The sequence below is a fragment of the Amblyomma maculatum genome, chromosome 3, assembly GCF_055883805.1.
Source record: "Amblyomma maculatum isolate TAMU_Amacu chromosome 3, ASM5588380v1, whole genome shotgun sequence".
Classification (NCBI taxonomy): domain Eukaryota; kingdom Metazoa; phylum Arthropoda; class Arachnida; order Ixodida; family Ixodidae; genus Amblyomma; species Amblyomma maculatum.
Genome location: NC_139346.1, coordinates 212,386,208 through 212,404,391, shown reverse-complemented (window position 1 = coordinate 212,404,391; position 18,184 = coordinate 212,386,208). Strand labels below are relative to the sequence as shown.

General features: G+C 46.7%; 1 protein-coding gene across 1 annotated transcript in view; it reads right to left on the bottom strand.

Annotated features, from left to right (window-relative positions):
• Positions 1-17,710, bottom strand: part of LOC146197637 (high affinity nerve growth factor receptor-like) — a 150,573-nt gene extending 132,863 nt beyond the window's left edge. The window contains exon 1 of the mRNA XM_084599545.1: positions 16,888-17,710. Coding sequence (XP_084455671.1) covers positions 16,888-17,180 — 293 coding nt within the window. The 5' untranslated portion in view covers positions 17,181-17,710. The remainder of the gene's footprint in view (positions 1-16,887) is intronic.
• Positions 17,711-18,184: the final 474 nt, after the last annotated feature.

The following is an 18,184-nucleotide window of genomic DNA, read 5'->3' as shown; positions in this document are numbered from 1 at the left end:
TTCCACCTCAAAGAAAGTGCAGTTTCTATGACGCCTCGCGAGTCAAAACGTTTCAGCTCGCTTCGAAAATTGCGGCCGTTTAGAAGACGTATTGCGACCTATATAGCCAGCGGCGGTCGTTGTAATCGAACTACGCTCCCGGCGCTGAAAGGCGAGCTCTGCGTATAAAGTGATTTTTTTTTTTTTACGCACACATCACCTGATGTTTTTGGAAATAACTGCCGAAAGAACAAAGGAAGGGGCTCTGACATGTTCCTTGCGCACAGTTTTTCTTTTCAGTACCAAATCATTTGTGGCAAAGGGTACAAAGTAGCTAGCGTTTGGACGTCAGCCAGAAACTGCAAAAGACAAAACATATTCAGTTGACCGTACACTGGAACATGAACATCATTAGAAAAAAAAAAAGTGCTTTTTAAGCGGTATCTAACGTCAAGTCTCTTGTTCTTTGTGCTTAATCTGTATCCGCGCTAACTTTTTCACAATGCGCAACGCCAACATTCCTGGCATCATGCTTTCTTACACATCACACAGAAACCACGCCGACGCCTCTGAAAAGCATACATCGACCTAATAGGAGACAATGCACGCTCACAGCTGTCGTTTACTCATTGCTCGTCCGCGCGATGGGCCACGGACGCCGCATTTGTTCTCGCGTGGGCACAGGCAAGTGAATGTAGTCTATACTGGTAGTGACCAGAACACTGCATCAATTGGCTTTATTCTTGTACCACTGGCTCAAGCTGCTATCGCGTCCAGCACAGTGCGCGGTTCCTTACGGCCAGCGGCTGCTATCGAGACTCTGGGCTTGTGAAAGCTCTCTTGGATGGAATCACGCACACAAATCATCTCATTGAAAAGCGCTGTAATTATGTGACGCTCTTGCATCACGCGCTGCCCAGAATTATGCGACAGCGGGAGCGGGGGTGCGCGAAGCCTGGATTTTTTTTTTTTCCGAGTGAAAGTTTATCGTTAATTTGAGGACTGCGATCAATTTCACTGAAACCAGCGCTGAAAGAAACAAAACTCAGAAAAAAATAACAATGAAGACAGAATATTCAGTTCAGTTCATTACGACATTAAAGGACCTAATGAATTACAGGCGGGGAACATCGCTTATTGTCACATCAGAAGAGGAATGAATAATAATTAATGTTGTAGTTGAAAGGAAATTAAGCAACCAATTGAGGTTGTAAATTTATAAACTTGCGAAATTGATTGATTGATTGATTGACTGATTGATTGATTGACTGATTGAGAACACTTATTCAGGGGTTTGGTAAGGTCGATTGGTTGGACCCGCCTTGCGGGAAGTCGGAGCCAAAGTGTACTGTTCCATTCAGTGCCAAACATCTTCCTTTTTTTTTTTTTTCACAATTCCACTTATCGCTAACTTCTTGTATGCCCCAATCGGAAGTAGAAAATAGCTTTGGCACTATGACACCGCTAGGCGTGAGGAATGCAAAAAGATCAGTTGGTCAGAATTGATCTGGAGTCAATATCACTGTTATTATGTCTTCCATGTTAATATTTATTAAGCTGCAAACCCTCAGCCAGTCAATGTTGCGTTATTTGCGTTACGTGTTAAGAGTTGATGTTTAGTTGATGGCCAGTTACATTATTTGAAATCACCATAATTGTAGACTGTCACGTTCATTGTCATATTCGTTTCTTCAATATCGTTTAGTAGCAAGATTTCAACTCATTTCATAATGCTGTTCTCATGCAAATCGTCTGTTGGGCCCCTTAAAGGTTTTTATGCAGCTTTTAGCCCAAGAAACCGTACAATTTTTTTTTTTCTGAAAAATGAGGATGTTTTTTATTGTATATTGGCGCCCACCTGATGCCATGAACTTGAGATAACAAACTGATTATGATGTTTCTCGTGCCCCTCGAATGGAACTGCGAGCCGCATCTAATTTATCGACGCAGCCAAGCTTACACTTGTGCAAGCGTCCATCACCGTGCTATCGTCATTTTCTTGCCGTTCATAATTGTACCTAACTAAGCTAGTTCCCTCAAGAACTGTAGTGCGCTTGCGACGCGTTAGCTTGCACACCGAATGCCTTCGTGCAACATGCGTTCATGTTGCAGGAACTGAGTGAGCTTTTACAAGTCTATGAAATTAGATATGAGCAGCGGCCGCCGGGTGTGAACAGCTGTAAATAATATTGGCTGCGGGACTGACTGCCCTGGCAGTCTTTTATGCTCAGATTTCGTTAAATGGCGATATGTCGAGTCACAATATGAGATTTTGAGGACGCACATATTATAGCGGATCCGTGGTGAGCTCCTACCAGTATATCTTAAAGCGGGCTTACTTTGGCTCTCTACGATTCAGTGCAATCAGAGCGACCATCAGTAGCTCACATTAATTATTGAAACGTTGAAACCTTGGCCACCAACGTCGTAGGCCAACGTCTGGTTCAGCGTACTGACGAATACGTAGTTTGATAGCGGGCCTAGAGCGTGAATGTTTTAACACAAAATTACGCACTGAGTATGAATGCGGCGCATATAGTCGAACAAAATGACGTGAAGGCAAAGAAGTCGGCTTAATTTGATTTTCGTTCAGGGGTGGCATTTTTAAAGCGAACAGGTTTGCTCTAGCTCTGCTGCTCCTGAGTGTCCCGAAATACTTCTTCGTTGGCGTATGCTTGCCCTGACACCATGCACTCCCTTAGAAACAGTCGGAATCGGCAAACGGTAAGTGCTATCTTTTATTTGTGACTTATGTCGTTCCCTGTCATTGCCGTTCCAACTGGGTGGCCTCAGTGACATATATCAAGTGTATGCACAGTGTTTGGGGAGCAAGTTATTCCATTGGTAGGACAGCACTTACGGAAATGAAAGCGAGTATAGAGGCGATCACATTGCATCTCAAAACATAACTGCAACGGGGTTTTATTTGAACACTGGGAACATATAGCCTGACCATACATAAGGCTCCTTTCAATAACCTCTATCCCGCTGTCGCTATTATAAGCTCCGCCAATGGCGACAGAGAAATAGCCAGCAGGATAGCCGCATTTCATATTCTTCTTGCGCAAAGGCCATCTGCCATTTCATGAGCCCCACACAAGGCAGGTGCGCTTCGATCGCGAAGGTGGTAATGCCGGCTAGGTGCATTTTAATACTAAACGAACGCAGAGCGCAAAGAGAAACCTTTTCTTTCCATCCTTTGTTTCGAGCTTTGTGTTAATTTTGTTTTTCTCCGACCACTGTGATGTCATGGCCTAAAGACCTGGAATGTAGAAGGAAGGCATCGAAGCGAGCCACATGCTGATGATAGCAACGAGAATGCCGGTTGGCATGGAAACGGCAGCTTCCTAATAAGTAACACATCCAGTACGAGGTAATGTGTTTCCAGCAACCGGCGCGTTACTTGGAGACAGAAGGCAGCCGTATTTTCTAGGCGGGGGAAGAGGGGGGGGGGGGGGGGGGGGCAGGAAAGTTAAAAAATGATTGCTGGAAAAGAAGCGACCGTGTATTCCTGAACGCGCTGTAGGTGAGCATATGCAAATATTGTTTCAGTGTATACTGGTTGGACATATACTTATTGAGACATTATATTGCGGCATGCTGATCTTGTGCGGATATGAAAGGTAATTTGCCGGTGGCGAAATCCTCTTTTCACTCTTTTCACTCTGTCTGTCGTCGTCCCTTTTTGTGGTTCGCGCTGCAATACAAGTTAGATATGAACCAACTAGCCCGCCAAGCAACCGTTCAGAAGTCCTTTGTTGACACTGACATCAACACAAATGACGGCCCATTACGCCTACTACGCGAAAAAGATTGAGAATGACGGCAAGCCTCGAGTCTGTTCTCGTCATGTTCAAACATCGTAGTGCTTTTGAAAAAAACTTAGACGTAGAAAACTAAGCGAATACTAAACGAACATGTTTGAACATGTTTGAATATGTCAATCACCAACTAGCCCAATTTGAAACCCTTTTGCTTGTTCTCAACGTTTCTCATTTTGTGGCGAGGAGGCAAACTTATACTATATGGTATGATCTTGTTAGAAAAATAGCAGTATGGACATAATAAATCAATTGACCCTGTCCAGCTCGGACCTCGAGGAATGACGTGGCCTCGTCGAAAGAGCACGGACAGCGGCTTTCACCAACGGTGTCACTGACTGTGGACCCGATCAGCCTTCCCCTTGTCTAAATCATTGTGGCTCTAAACAAATGTTTTCATCATCATAATCGATGTTTATGATTTGGATTCGCATACATGGCTTTCCCTTTGTAACGGGTGGTCCTTACGAAAAAACTCCTGCAAGTCTCCTTGCCGAATTACGTAGGTATCCTTAGGTCTATTATTCTTCACGGAGATTTCTCCCCCAACGTTACCGGCCCGTTTTCCTTGTGGCTTCCTTATCTAAGCGTTAACTATAACTGGCTAACTCACCTGCTAAACGTCACTCACTCACTCACTCACTCACTCACTCACTCACTCACTCACTCACTCACTCACTCACTCACTCACTCACTCACTCACTCACTCACTCACTCACTCACTCACTCACTCACTCACTCACTCACTCACTCACTCACTCACTCACTCACTCACTCACTCACTCACTCACTCACTCACTCATTCATTCATTCATTCATTCATTCATTCATTCATTCATTCATTCATTCATTCATTCATTCATTCATTCATCGCTAAAACGCGTTAGAAGCCAAGACAGGTGTAGCTTGTTTTGTTCCCATGACTCTTTCCTTCTTTCACTCTTGCCTTCTTTCGCTCCTCACTTCAAGCTGAATGGGTAAGCTGCAGATACGGCATGAAATACTTATACGGAAGCAATAATTGTGCGACATTAGATTGTTCGTGGCTGCATTTTGAAGAGTTGAAACCAGATAAAGCTTTCCAGATGCAAATAACACACGGCCCGTGGACATGATCTTCTCTATTTAGTGGTGAACTGTCGCCCCCTTCTTAAAAAAAAAAAGGAAAGGAATGCATCTCTTTTGTAATGATTGTGTTACAATTATTGCGTAAAATACGGAATCACAGTCGAGCATATGTGCGATTACTGTGGCAACAGCGCGAGGAGAAACATTGTGAATACACGCTTGTGTTGAGACTCTCCGTGGGAAGCAAGGCTTTATGCAAACGGATATGGTCACCTGCGTTTCCCCCTGGCTGTTCACTATATTTGTCCCTTCTTACAGCATAGCGCTTTTGTTCGAGTGTAGTGCTGCCAGCTAGGTTTTGCAAGTAAAGCGCCTGCACACCCTATCCGGCATTCTTTTTCGCTTTACGTAAGTCTTTTACAGCTAAGCTCCGTAATACTAATGTATAAAAATATAAAAAACAGACCTCCAGAAATTTAGCTGTATTTCTTTATACTTTTTGTTCTTTTTTTCTTCGTATATGAACCCCGAAATCCTGTGGTTTAGGTACAATCTGCCTGGTATCGGTCTGCTGACTTCTGGTTTTCAAGTAGGATGCTCTGCGCGTTTTCATCTGCCTGTCTTTTGGCTTGGTTTGTATGGCTTAAGGTCCCAAAGCGACTCAGGCAATGAGAGATGTCGTAGTGGAGGGCTTCGAAAATTCTGACCACTTGGGGTCTCAGCACCCGGGCGCTTTAGCTTTTTGCCTCCATCGAAAAGCGGCAGCCGCGGCCGGAATGCGATCCCACATCCTTGGGTACAGCAGTCGAGCGCCCTAACTGCTGCACCACCACGGTGAGATGCCTTTGGGAGAAAGAGAAGTATGCTTCGTAACTCGTGGTTTGGGGAGGGCGCTGAGTTTAAGAGTCGCAATTTAAACGAGGCAAAAATATGCGCTGCGATAGTCTTGGTCATTCTTAATCTCGGCCCAGGAGCCTGGAGTCTCGAGAAAATTGCTAACACTTTTATATTTGTCGCTAGGCAATGACAGTAGCGCGGGCTCCATGGTTTCTGTTGTTACTTTCCGAGGCGCGGCCTTGTTAAAAAGAATCAAAGCCTTCCAGAGCTTAATCTTGCACGTCAAAGCCTTCCAGAGCTCAAACGTGCACGTAATCGCATGCCTCGTGCGAATGAATTAGAATACATATGGTGACAATGCGAGAATATATGGTGAGAGTACGCTTTATTAAAAGGTCATATAGTATTTAATATGCCCATGGTCTGGTGCACTAAACATAGCCGTTCCCCTGTATAAGCCAAATGATTCATTGAGAAATGGTCGGACTTAGTATTAGGCGATGCTAGTTACTAACGTAGCGTGGAACATGCTCAGCCTCTAAATGCGAGCTGAATGCTCAGCGCGCAAAGAACGTGTAGAGGCTGTATCAGCGTTTTAAACGCATCGTTAAAGGGGTGCTTAAGAGAAACGGAAGTTGGTCGGTATCGGTAGCCATACTGCGTTTCACGATAAACAAAAAAGTGAAACACGGATATCACTGCCCCTCGGAAACTTTAGGAAAGAAATTGAAGTTCACATACCTCATCTTCAGGCTATTACATCGTCACTGATGTCGAAACGGAGGTTATGTAGAATAATGTTTGCTCGGACTTGACGTGAAGAGTTTGGACTGAGTTACGGGAACGAGAAATAACCGAGGTAGCGACATTCCAGTGGAAATAAAGAAGAAGAAATGGGCATGGGCAGGACACGTTGCGCGAAGAAAGGGCATTCCAATGGAAGGAAAACGCAGCCTGGGGCTGTAGAAAATGAGGTGGATGGATGAAGTTAAGTTCGCATGGGTTAGGTGGATGCAGCTAGCACAGGAATGGATTAGTTTGAGGAAGAATTATCATTAGCATCAGCCGCACAATACCCACTGCAGGGTGGAGGCCTCTCCCACTTTCTCCCAATTATTTCATTTCTTTAATTAACGAATTAACCATTTCATCTTCTTAATTTCGACTGGAATGTCAGTAACGTGAGTTATTTCTCTCACCCACTCTGCACGCTCCCAATATCTTAACATTACACCTACCATTTTCCATTCCATGGCCCTCTGCGTTATCCTCAACTTAAGTAGAGCCCTTTTCGTTAACCTCCATATGTTTCAGCCCGATAGGTGAGTACCGGTAGGATGCAACTGTTATACAATTTCCTCTTGAGTGATGCCGGTAAGCTGCTAGTCATAATGTGTGAGTATACCTTCCAAATGCGTTCCACCCCAATCTTATTCTCCTAGTTATTTCCCTCTCGTGACCCGGATTTGCAATTACTATCTGTCCCAAGTAGACATATTCGCCTACCACATCAAGCGCTTCGCTACTAAGTTGCTGTTCCTTTCCCAGACTGTTCAACATACCGTAGTCTTCTGCCTATTAATCTTTACGCCTACCTTTCTGCTTCTCCTGTCTAAATCAATAATCATTAGTTGCAATTCGTCCCCTGAGTTACTTAACAAGGTAATGTCATCAGCGAATCGCAGATTACTGAAACATTCTCCATCGACCCTGATGCCTAACTGCTTTCATTCCATGCATTTGAATACAAGTTGTGAATATCAACGGGGAGATCGCGTCTCCTTGCCTAACACCTTTCTTAATTGGAATTGCATCACTTTCTTTATACAGAACATGGTTGCTGTTGAAGTCTATTTAGATATCTTCCAGTACTTTCAGATATGGCTCACCCACTCTCTTATCTCGCAATGCCTGCATGATCGCTGAGGTTTCGACCTAATCAAAGGCTTTCTCGTAGTCAATGAATAGGGGCTGGCTATATTCCGAGCACTTTTATATCACCTAGTTTATAGTGTAGATATTATCGATGGTAGAGATCGATGGGTACGAGAATATGCTAGATGGAAATTATATTTTGTCTGGAAATATATGCACCCTTTGTTGCCTGACAAATATCAGTACAGTCAGTAAAACCGTGCCAGTCTTTTCTGGCAAAGGATGGAAATTTGTCTTTAGTTTTTCTTAATGCCCCTTCGTGGCCCGTTTATGTAGTGGCGCGCACGGCCGCCCACGGCCGGCGCGCTCGAGCTCGATGACAGACCTGAGGCTCGGGGCCGTAGGGCGAGCGCCGACGGCGCCCGCGGATAACGTCGGCTGCGCCGCGGGGCGCCCTTGGCTGAGCCGTCGGCCGGTGCGCGCGGCCGGCCGTGTTGTCGCACGTCTGTCCTGCTGCCTGTTGTCGGGGGAGCGCAGGGGCGCGCAGCTGCTGCGTCTTTTGTTCTCGGCAGGGTAGATAAGCGTGCCGCTTATCAAGGGACTCGGCGCGCGAAGAGCCCGCCGGAGCGTCAGCGGTCGGCTACCCCGTGCCACCTCCGCGCTGTCCGCTTTGGTCCTCGCGGTCAGCGGGGCCGTAGTGCAGCCAGCGACCAGTACGCATGCGCAGGTGTCCAGGTGCATCCTCCACACCTGGCTACACAGAGAAAACTGCGCATGTGCTGTTGAAATTCCCTCTGTCCCGTTTCTATTTATTTGGAGCTGTCTGAATGCAGGCCGATAACGCTAGGAATAGAACGGTAGGCCACTAACTGTAGGTCTAATCGAAAGTCGCGCATCGGGCAAACCAAGCACCAAGAGACGGTGAAAACCAAGAGCCTAGGGGAACCGGAGCGGAAGAAATGTTCTCTCACTGCCCGCAAATGGTAAAATGATCAGAGAGGAAAAACGAACAGCGCGAACACAGGACGATGGAGATGAAAGACACATGCCGCGACTATTAACGTTGTCTCAAAACTGCATATCAAGTGAGCAATTTTGAATAGTTTCAGCTGCTAGTTAGCGCGTTCGTAGTTCATATTCATTGTCGTACAATGGCCCTGTTCCTTTTTTCATATTACACCGACTAGGTCGCTGACGTACCCTTGTCACCAGCGATACCGGTGGCTTACAGCGCTCCTCCGCTGCAAATGTATATCGCTACCTGGAGAAAAATTTTGTGGCGTCACCGTGCTCCTCACTGAAACGCGCCAAGATGCAGAGCGGTTTGTCTCGTTCTCGAAGGAATCAACGCGGCCCTGTTGGTGCCTCCCCGCTGCCGAGCTCGACCCGATAGAAGCACCACTTGACAGTGTGCCGAATGTCGACCATATTGAATCATGCAAATGCTTTAAGTGAGGCTGCAAAAAAAAAAAAAAAAACTAATCGATCGGTAGCACCAGGCGTACATCGACATCATTATTTCGAGTTGAATAGCTCTGCTTTCTCGCAGAGGATGTGGACCGACAATTGTTTTCTTTGAGGAAAAAGAATGTTTAGGTGCACCAAGAAGAGCATATCTAAGGCGAACGAAAAGTGCGAGAAAATTACGCCAAAGCAAACCGCGAATAAGGAGACAAAATCACGGAAAACGGACTTAGGAGTGAGATGCAATTCAATACATTTTATGTACTGCAGTCAAAATTGATCGGAACACTTAAGACACGCAGGAAGTAAGAAGGTGTCCTGGGGTTATCTAATGTGCAGGTGGACGAAATTTTTGGGAGCCCTCCACTACGGCGTCTGTCATAGCATCAGTCTCTTTTGGACGTTAAACCTTAAAACCAAACCAAAATAAAAAGTTGTCCTTTTGATTAGCGTTTTCATTCATTCATTCATTCATTCATTCATTCATTCATTCATTCATTCATTCATTCATTCATTCATTCATTCATTCATTGCGGAAATAGAAATATGAATGGTGATAAATGTGTGTCTTAATAATCAGCAAACTTTTTTCTCTACAGTATCCATGCCTTTATCGTAGCAGCAATGCCTCTCGTCGTTTTCATCAACGGAAACAATAATAACCAAGAATGCGCTCCGTGATTTCCTGCACTGAAAATTAACGTGTACAGATGGACATTTCTTGAAGCAGTTTGTGAATTCATTCATTCATTCATTCATTCATTCATTCATTCATTCATTCATTCATTCATTCATTCATTCATTCATTCATTCATTCATTCATTCATTGTGTTGTTTCTTGTAATTTGTGACTGGAACGCGACGTGCTTTTCTGCCTCAATCTGTACCAAGATTTTGGGCGAGGAAAGACGGTCACCTGCATCAGTGGCCAAATCAGCGGCCAAATAAGCAGACAGGGAGCGTAGAGCGCGTATTTTTCGCTATACTATGTTGTCGTAACCGAGCAGTTCCACAAACGATTTCATCATTTATTTAAGCTTAGCTTGTGGCGGTCGCTCTGCGTGGATTTCAAGCAAGCGGAAATAGAAATATGAATGGTGATAAATGTGTGTCTTAATAATCAGCAAAATTTTTTCTGTAGTATCCATGCCTTCATTGTAGCAGCAATGCCTCTCGTCGTTTTCATCAACGGAAACAATAATAACCAAGAATGCGCTCCGTGATTTCCTGCACTGAAATATAAACGTGAACAGATGGACATTTCTTGGAGCAGTTTGTGAAGAAATATCTCAGATACTGTCATTATCCCTCGCGCCTCGTGCCTTCGGCCTCGAAATCCCACTTTGCGGGAGGCGGTGGCTGAGCAGTTGGCCTTTAGTCATCTGACCGAGAGAACACGCGCTTATCTGAAATTGCACCGCTCAACGATGGTTCCTCGCAAACGCGCGTTCTCTCGGCGACGTTCTGCAGCGCAGCATGGCGACCTTTGCACGCGAATACCACGTTCATGTTTTTGTGTTCGGAAAGCGGCTTCATCTCGATGCCGAGAAATGAAACTACGACCCCCGAAGTAAGATACGTTAAAAGGGAGGTTGAGAACGCTCCCTGTACTACAAATGCATGCAAGGTTTGCGACCGATACCTCTACAACCTTTCCGCAACACCTGACAGAAGCGATTATGCTGTTGTATGCATCACCTGAAAAATTCGAACGCGAGGTGCTCCAAAGCAGTGCCGAAGTAGTAGGGTTGCTTAGAAATCTCTTCACGTCTAAAATGTGAAAATAAAATCTCAGTTACCCGCCATCCTTAGCTGCTGGCATTCACATGCAGGCCACAGCAGGCCATTTTCAGATGCAGCTGTGTAATGTGCATGAAGAGCATTTGGCTATAAATATTGGTGGAAACAAGCTTTTTCATCACCGAGTACAGCCGGCGGAGAAACCCAGCGGGGTATACAGGACGTTTCACATAAGAACGTTAGGAATTTTTCTAAATAGGCTTTCCCCGTTACAATAGCGGATTCTTGGCATATCAATGTCAGGGGTGCTGTATATCCCAATGCAGCTAAGATTTGTTGTCAGTATGGTGAACTAATCTTGAATAGCAACTTTTTTAAAATGTTATGGTTGGGTTCTTTATTAATCGAAAGGCTTTTAGCCCGTTGCAGTTATAATGGCCGCATATATTTGAAAATTTTCAAGCTTCCATTCTGGTCGTTTCTGCAGCTCAAGAAATTCTGGTTCATCTCACAGACCAAAGCAAAATAGTGCGGCCAGAAACGGTGTAGTCATGTCTGCATGCTCGTAGTCGTGATTAGCGCTGCCTATGGTCGCGCTTTTTTGGTTTCTCTTTCGTGCTCCCCCCTTATTCACTATGCTGCAGAGGCTACGAGAATGGCAATATCTGTTTGCTATTGTGGATACATTTGGATTTCTTTTGTAGGCTGATGTTGCTTTGTTGTTGGCTTTGAATTGTCCGTGGAAAGTGGCCAGACCAGTACCCCATAGGTGACCGCATGGCGCAACCAGCGATTAGCCGGTGCGTGCGGCAAGGCGGTGGCTACCGTCGATGGACGGACCCGCTGCCTTGTGAGTTTTGTGATTGTCCGCTCACTGCTTTCGCCGGACGCTACCGTCATGCTGACGTGATGGGAAATTGAATGATGGTTTGTTTGTGGGGTTTAACGTCCCAAAGCGACTCAGGCTATGAGAGATACCGTAGTGGAGGACACCGGAAATTTCTACCACCTGGGGTTCTTTAACGTGCACTGACATCGCACAGCACACGGGCGCCTTGCTTTTCGCCTCCATGGAAAAGCGGCCGCCGAGGCCGGCATTCGATCCCGCGCCCTTGGGAACAGTAGTCGAGCGCCCGAACCACTGCGCCACCCCGGCGGGGTAAATTGAGTGATGAATGGATACCCTATCTTGGTAGAATACCGTCCCGGGTTTAGTACATCGTGTGCTCGCGATGGAATTTTTTTCGGACTGTAGCCGGCCCAAGGCCGACATTTGCCGGTGACTATGATCATTACGCTATAGAGGCTACCTGTCGACAAGCCAAAAAGAGATCACGAGTTCCTCCTGCGCACATCGTGTGGGTATCGACGAGTAATGCCGTACCACATTACGACATGGGCGACGTTGCAGGCTGGGACCGCTAAAATGCATTCGCGTTATCTCGCATGCCACAAAGGCGATAACAATAGAGCGGAGAACTGCTGGCGAGGAGGCCTCATAGGTGGAGGTATACATAGGCAACGGAGACGTTGCAGGGCGCTCTTGGGCGTTAGGCCTAAAGCAAGAGTGTTTTTATTTCGACCCATTCTTTGTCGTCGCATGCAAATTTTGGACATGCATCGAACAGCAAGAAAAGAATTCAAACGCACGTAAAAAGGGAGACCTGCATCGCGCAGCGCCTAAGGATACTTTTCTCGTCCGGCACGTGCTGTAGCCGTAGATAGCAGTTTATGGCTTGCCCGGAACCCTCCAACATGCCGGGGAAAAGAAAAAAATGGAGAGAAAAGAAAAGAAAAGCTGTCGGCAGGATAGAATCAGAGAGAGAAAAGAAAGCACCTCTTGGCACGCCGCGCGGGGCAAAGGCATGCATCGCGGCTTCAGCGGCGGCGAGGCTACGAACGCTGACTGCGCGGAAACACGTGCGGACATTGTTGGCCCAAAGCGCCCCCATTACGCCCCGGAAAGTGAACGTGCTCGGCCAAGTGTTTACCGGCCAGAAGAGACTTCCGATCCACTCCGCGTTCAGGATTGTGTGCCGTATTCTTTTGTGAACGATACGAGACCTCGCGTGCAGGTTCAGAACTTTAGTTCGAGCTCAAATTCGGTGCAAAACACTGTAATTTTTCTTTTTCTTTCTCAATCCGTTCTTCTCTAACAACGCGGGTGTAAAAAAGAAAAAGAAAAATCGGTGGCAAAGGGAGAGTCGAAGCTCAGCATTCTTAAGGAGGCTTGTACCAGACTGTCGTCTACCGTCTACCTAACAGATGCTAAATCTTGGAAGCACAGTTTCGTCCAAAGAAGCAGCGTCTTAGCTGTACTCGTGGAATCACTCCAACTGTTCCGCTTATTTCGCACATCTATGGGCGTACATGCTCAAAGCTCATCGGTCATAAAATCCGCGCTGCCTGCAAGTTTAAAGAAGCGTTATACCTTTCTTTACAGACACAGATACTTGCCTGCACCAGAGAACAGCACATTTCACTCTAAGAGAAAACATCGCTTCACCCCCGTTGCTGTGCGCATGGTTTCTCAATACTACCGCGAAAGAACTGTGACGCCACTATTTAGGCGAACTCTATAAAGGCACTTTATCCACCACGGGAATGTCGGGAAAACGAGGTTTCGTATTTTAATTTGCTAGTGTTGCCACGAAAATGTGAATGTTGCCCCAGAAAGTTTGGGTGCGTATAAAATAAATCTAATAGTAATAATGACAGTGGGTTTCTCACTTTAATAAGTAAGTGAAAATTCAGTGTTATGCTGCAATGTAAGAAAATGTTCATAGCATTTTGCCGAATTTCCTCTCGAGGCGCGTCGTATTGGCACAGTTTACCATTGATGCTGAACTGCATACAGAACTTCACCTTCCCGGAAATCCTGCGCCTCTTTATAGTGGACGAAGTACAGCGCACTCATCTGCCTCTTTAATCATTATTGAGAAAGTCCATGGCTCCTGGAAGGATCATCAGTAGGTGCGTACTTAGAGAACAGTCTAGCGGCAGACTGCTAACGTGCGCTTCTACGACCCAGGATGGGAGCAGGGTAAACGATTTCTACTCAATCTTGTGCACCCGAGCTGTAACGTATGCAAGCGGTCTTGTTATCTTGTCCAACATTTTGGGATATTGCTTTTACTGGGAAGCAACTGTGGAACATAGGGTTGTGAGCATTCTGATGAGAATGTTCTAATCTGCTGCGCATAGCGAAACCTTGCTTTTAAAGCTTATTTGCGTTGGCACGGAGTTATAACGACCGCCGTAAATATCCATTGGGAAGCTTTTTATTTCTTTTTTACAATAAGTGGCAGAAACAAACAGTGGTCGCGAAAGAAGATCTGTGTGCATATTGATTCTTAGTGCGCAATCATATGACTGAGAAAAAAAGAATGGATTCATAAATAACTACCCATTGAAAAAAATCACTTTTCAAGAATTATGGTTACGTGCCGCACTGCAGAATGCGCCGGTGACAGTTCCGACGGCGCCGCGGTAGGGGTTTAGGATAGTTGGTGAAGCAGACAGGCGCAATGTCACGTTTGTTGGATGGTTTTGTCTGCCTTAAGACATTCATGAGTAATCTAACACTGTAAAAATATCTCGATGTGCATTATCAATGGGTAGTTATGGTTCGATCCGCATGTCTCCAAAGGCTGCATTCAGTACCGAGTACCGGGACAAACGTGAGCAACAAATGCCCTACGCGACTGCATGTATCTCTACTCACATTGCTCATAACGTAAAATTGCATGCAACATTGTAAAGCTGAAAAAGAGACGGCCTTTTTTTTCTGTGCCTAGGGGTGTAGCCTCATTTTATTTCCTTGGTACTGTTGTAGCATGTCTCTTTGAGAATGACGTTTCATGTTTCCACTAAGTGGGCATGTAGCTCACTTCCGGCCGAAATGCTTTTCCTTACTTCCTTTTTACTGATTTTTTTTTTTTTGTCAGCTGCGCTTACGTCAGAGCAGTAGTTGAATACAAACACGGAACAGTACACTCTCAAATGTAATGGTTATGCCAAGTGAGCTAGCGAGGGAAATGGGCGTTATTCAATTTGGCAGTTAACGCAATATAACGGTCACTACAGGCAAGATAGGTAGCGCTCTCTATTTGAGTTCGCATGCCCACCATGGGCATCTCTGGCCATGTAAGGGCTCGGCCAACGGTATAAGAACAGAAGGCATTACTTGCGCTAAATGTTTAATAATATTTCTCGTTTCAAAAAGTCAACAGAAAAAAGAACATAAGAGTGCACGGGGAAGAGAATTTTTCAAATTGGGGTCAAGCGTGAAACAATTACGCGATTCGCCCTCCAGCTGTTGTGTGTATGACATATGTTGAAAAAAAAAAAAAAAGGGCACGTCTGCAACGGCGATCCTGTTTGTAGCAGCTAGTATGGTTGTAGGCTAGTGTCACAAACCGCTTCTGAATGCACTCAAATTTGATGGAACATCATAATATCGACAATTCTGCAGTCTGAGGGGCCGAAAGGTCTTCGTTTAATGCCTAGGAAGTCGAGAAAAGAGATTCTCTTGAGGAATTCCCACTCTTTTTATCTCTCCATCCCCACATGAGCGTGGCAACGTTGATTCTGAGGGCTGCTTTCACCCAGTGTAACTATATATTCCAAGACATGACATACGTGCTTTCAGTGCTCGAGCCATAAAGAAACAAGGCGTGTTGAGTTTCACGTTTCCACTCTCCTTTGTTCGCTACATTCGCATGTCGCGCCGGACAGGATGCTTCGATAAATTTTTCACCACCACCTTCAACGGGTGCATTACGCTCGTCATCTTATATAACCGGGTGAAGGGCATGCTCGTTAAAAGCGCGAAGTCCGATTCCAAATTCTTTTGTTTTCCCCCCGTGTTTTCACAAAAGGGGGCTGATAAAGCGAGTATCAACGGCTTTTGTGTCTTCTAATCCGCCGTTCTGCCTTTTCGCCACCGCGCGCGTCAGTCTCTCTCACTCGACTCACCTAAGTAAGCAATCGGCAATACACGGACGATGGTCGGCGGCGCGAGCTAGTGAGAGTATAGCAGTGCCGTTAAGTCGGCTCTCACAACACATTGACGTCAGCGGTGCCGTTACGAGCCATGATTGCAATGTGGGTGTCTGATGGATTCTCCTTTGTTCATTCTGTTATTCATTCGAGGTTGTAAGAATCGTAATCTGTGCGGAATGTCTGTCTGTTTCCCAACGATTCTGTCACGATGGCGCATATTCAAACGCCGATAATTACACGTCCGCGCTTGCTGACCAGTGTGCGTTGCCTTGGCAGAGCGTCCAGCAAAAAACAGCGACCCTATCGTGTGCGATTCATTGGACCTTGACGTCGGTTTAGTACATGTCCTTGTAAACAAAGTTGTCATTTGATGATTCGCCCGTGTTCCTCACTCTGCGTCACTTATGTGTGCTCTACAATGCAACATTTTGGTTTGCCGTGCGCTAGAAACCTGTAGCTTTTTATAGGCTACAGCACTCGAGCAGTCTCCATGCGCGCTGAATTCTCTATACTAATGGGGTTGGTATGGAAATGCAACCATCCGTTGTTATTCACATTCCCCACCCTATGCTAAAATCTGAAAGATAACGGCCCAGAGAAGTAAAATAAAAGGGAGCGGATTTCATTGCGTACATCTTAATTACACAATCTGGTGTTATTTCAAGTTTAGCGCGTCCGTTTTATCTAGCATGAAGGTTCTTTGACACCTTTTGCAGAAGTTCATTTGTGGGTTTTCCCAATCCAGTGGCTGTGTCAGATTTTCATATTGACCACCTACAGATGATCAATATGAAAATATATGGCTCTTCTAGGCTGCAGGAGCATGAGGCTTCACCGGCAGTCACGTTCATTCTTACACAAACTATGACCAATTTCTTGTCATGAGACGTCAACTAGATTTTTACAAACAGCGCCGCTGAGCGTAGCACTAGAGACCTCAAAAAAGAAAGTGACAAAAAATAAGGAGACGTCAGCGATTATTCATGGAAGCTAGAGCCACATTGCCTACGCGCGGATTGCGACAAGGAGACAGTCGCCGTACTGTGCACACGAATGGTATGTGACCGCAGCAAATCTCCTTACAAGACATGCGACTTACATGTCAGTGATCTTGTCAGCACGTTCCTGTGGGAGGAGTCGCGGGATGGTCGCGATGCGCTCGCTCTCCAGCGGACAGGCAAGTCTCTGCTCCAAGATACATGAGCAGCCCAAACTCTGGCAAAACTGTTCGGGGGGCAGCAGGGGTTGAGTAGCATTTCCGCCCGCAGAGACGTCGCCTCCGCCGGGCGAAGAGGACGACGACGCGGTGCCCTGGAAGCGAGGCACGGCCTCCACGCGTCCGATGCCCGACCAGCACAGCACACCGGCGACCACGAGTAGGCCGGCCCGCATCGCGTCCCAGGGCGACGCCGCGTATTTGGCGAAACGGCGGTATCCTCGTCGGGGCACCGTTTCTAGCCGGCCGGGGTATCCTTCGTCTGTGAAGAACTCATGTCCCTCCCCAAGGGGACACTGCGCGTGAGTTCGACTCTCCGCGGCAGTCCGCTCTCGCTGACACGGTCGTCTTTCCACGGAGCGCTCACGTAGTGAAGAAACCCGCTCCTCGTTTCACGCTCTCCGAAAGCTGCCGTGCAGCTCACCTGGCTCTTTCTTGAGCGCGCGAGCTGCGGGCGCAGACCTGGAAGTGGTAGCCAACCGCCATCGCCGACTTCCCGTCGACCGAGCTGAGACGCGAGGAGTGATCCCACCTGTCTGCAGGGAGCGAGATGACAGGGACTACTTCACGGCAAAACACATCCGGAAGAAGCGAAAAGCTCGTCGTCGTCGCTTCTGTCAGGAGAGCTTAGGTAGCAGCGCTCGGGTTCGTGGCTGCGGCGAGCCGTCAGCTCTGGCACTGCGCGCGCGCGCGAAGCGCTGCCTGCAGCCGGGTCGCTGTGCGGAAGAGGCGAGCGCGACGAGGTGGGCAACGAGCGCAGGGAAGTGAGGTAGCGACGCCCGTGCCTGTGTCCGCAACTAGCGCTTCCCGGAGCCGGCAAGAGATGTCGAGAGCGGATGAGCGCGCGCCGCGCTCACGCTCAGTTACCATGGCGACGGGTTGGTTGAGCGCGAAGATGAGGAGGGCGCTCTGGCCTTCACGTAGGAGATGCTCATCAGACAAAACGAACGCAGAGTACAAAGCTCCCACTATTAAAACGCGTTTTACGTGACATGCTTTACGAGCTGGCTCTAGCAAACAACTGAGTTGCTCTCGTCAGCTATATTGTTTCGTAGTCGTCCACAAGGCAGTCGGTCTCAAGGCATGGTTTCGTGATTCTGAATTTAGCTTTTTTCACGAACTGCTTTTCTGGTTGGTTTATGGGGTTTAACGTCCCAAAGCGACTCCGGCTATGAGAGAC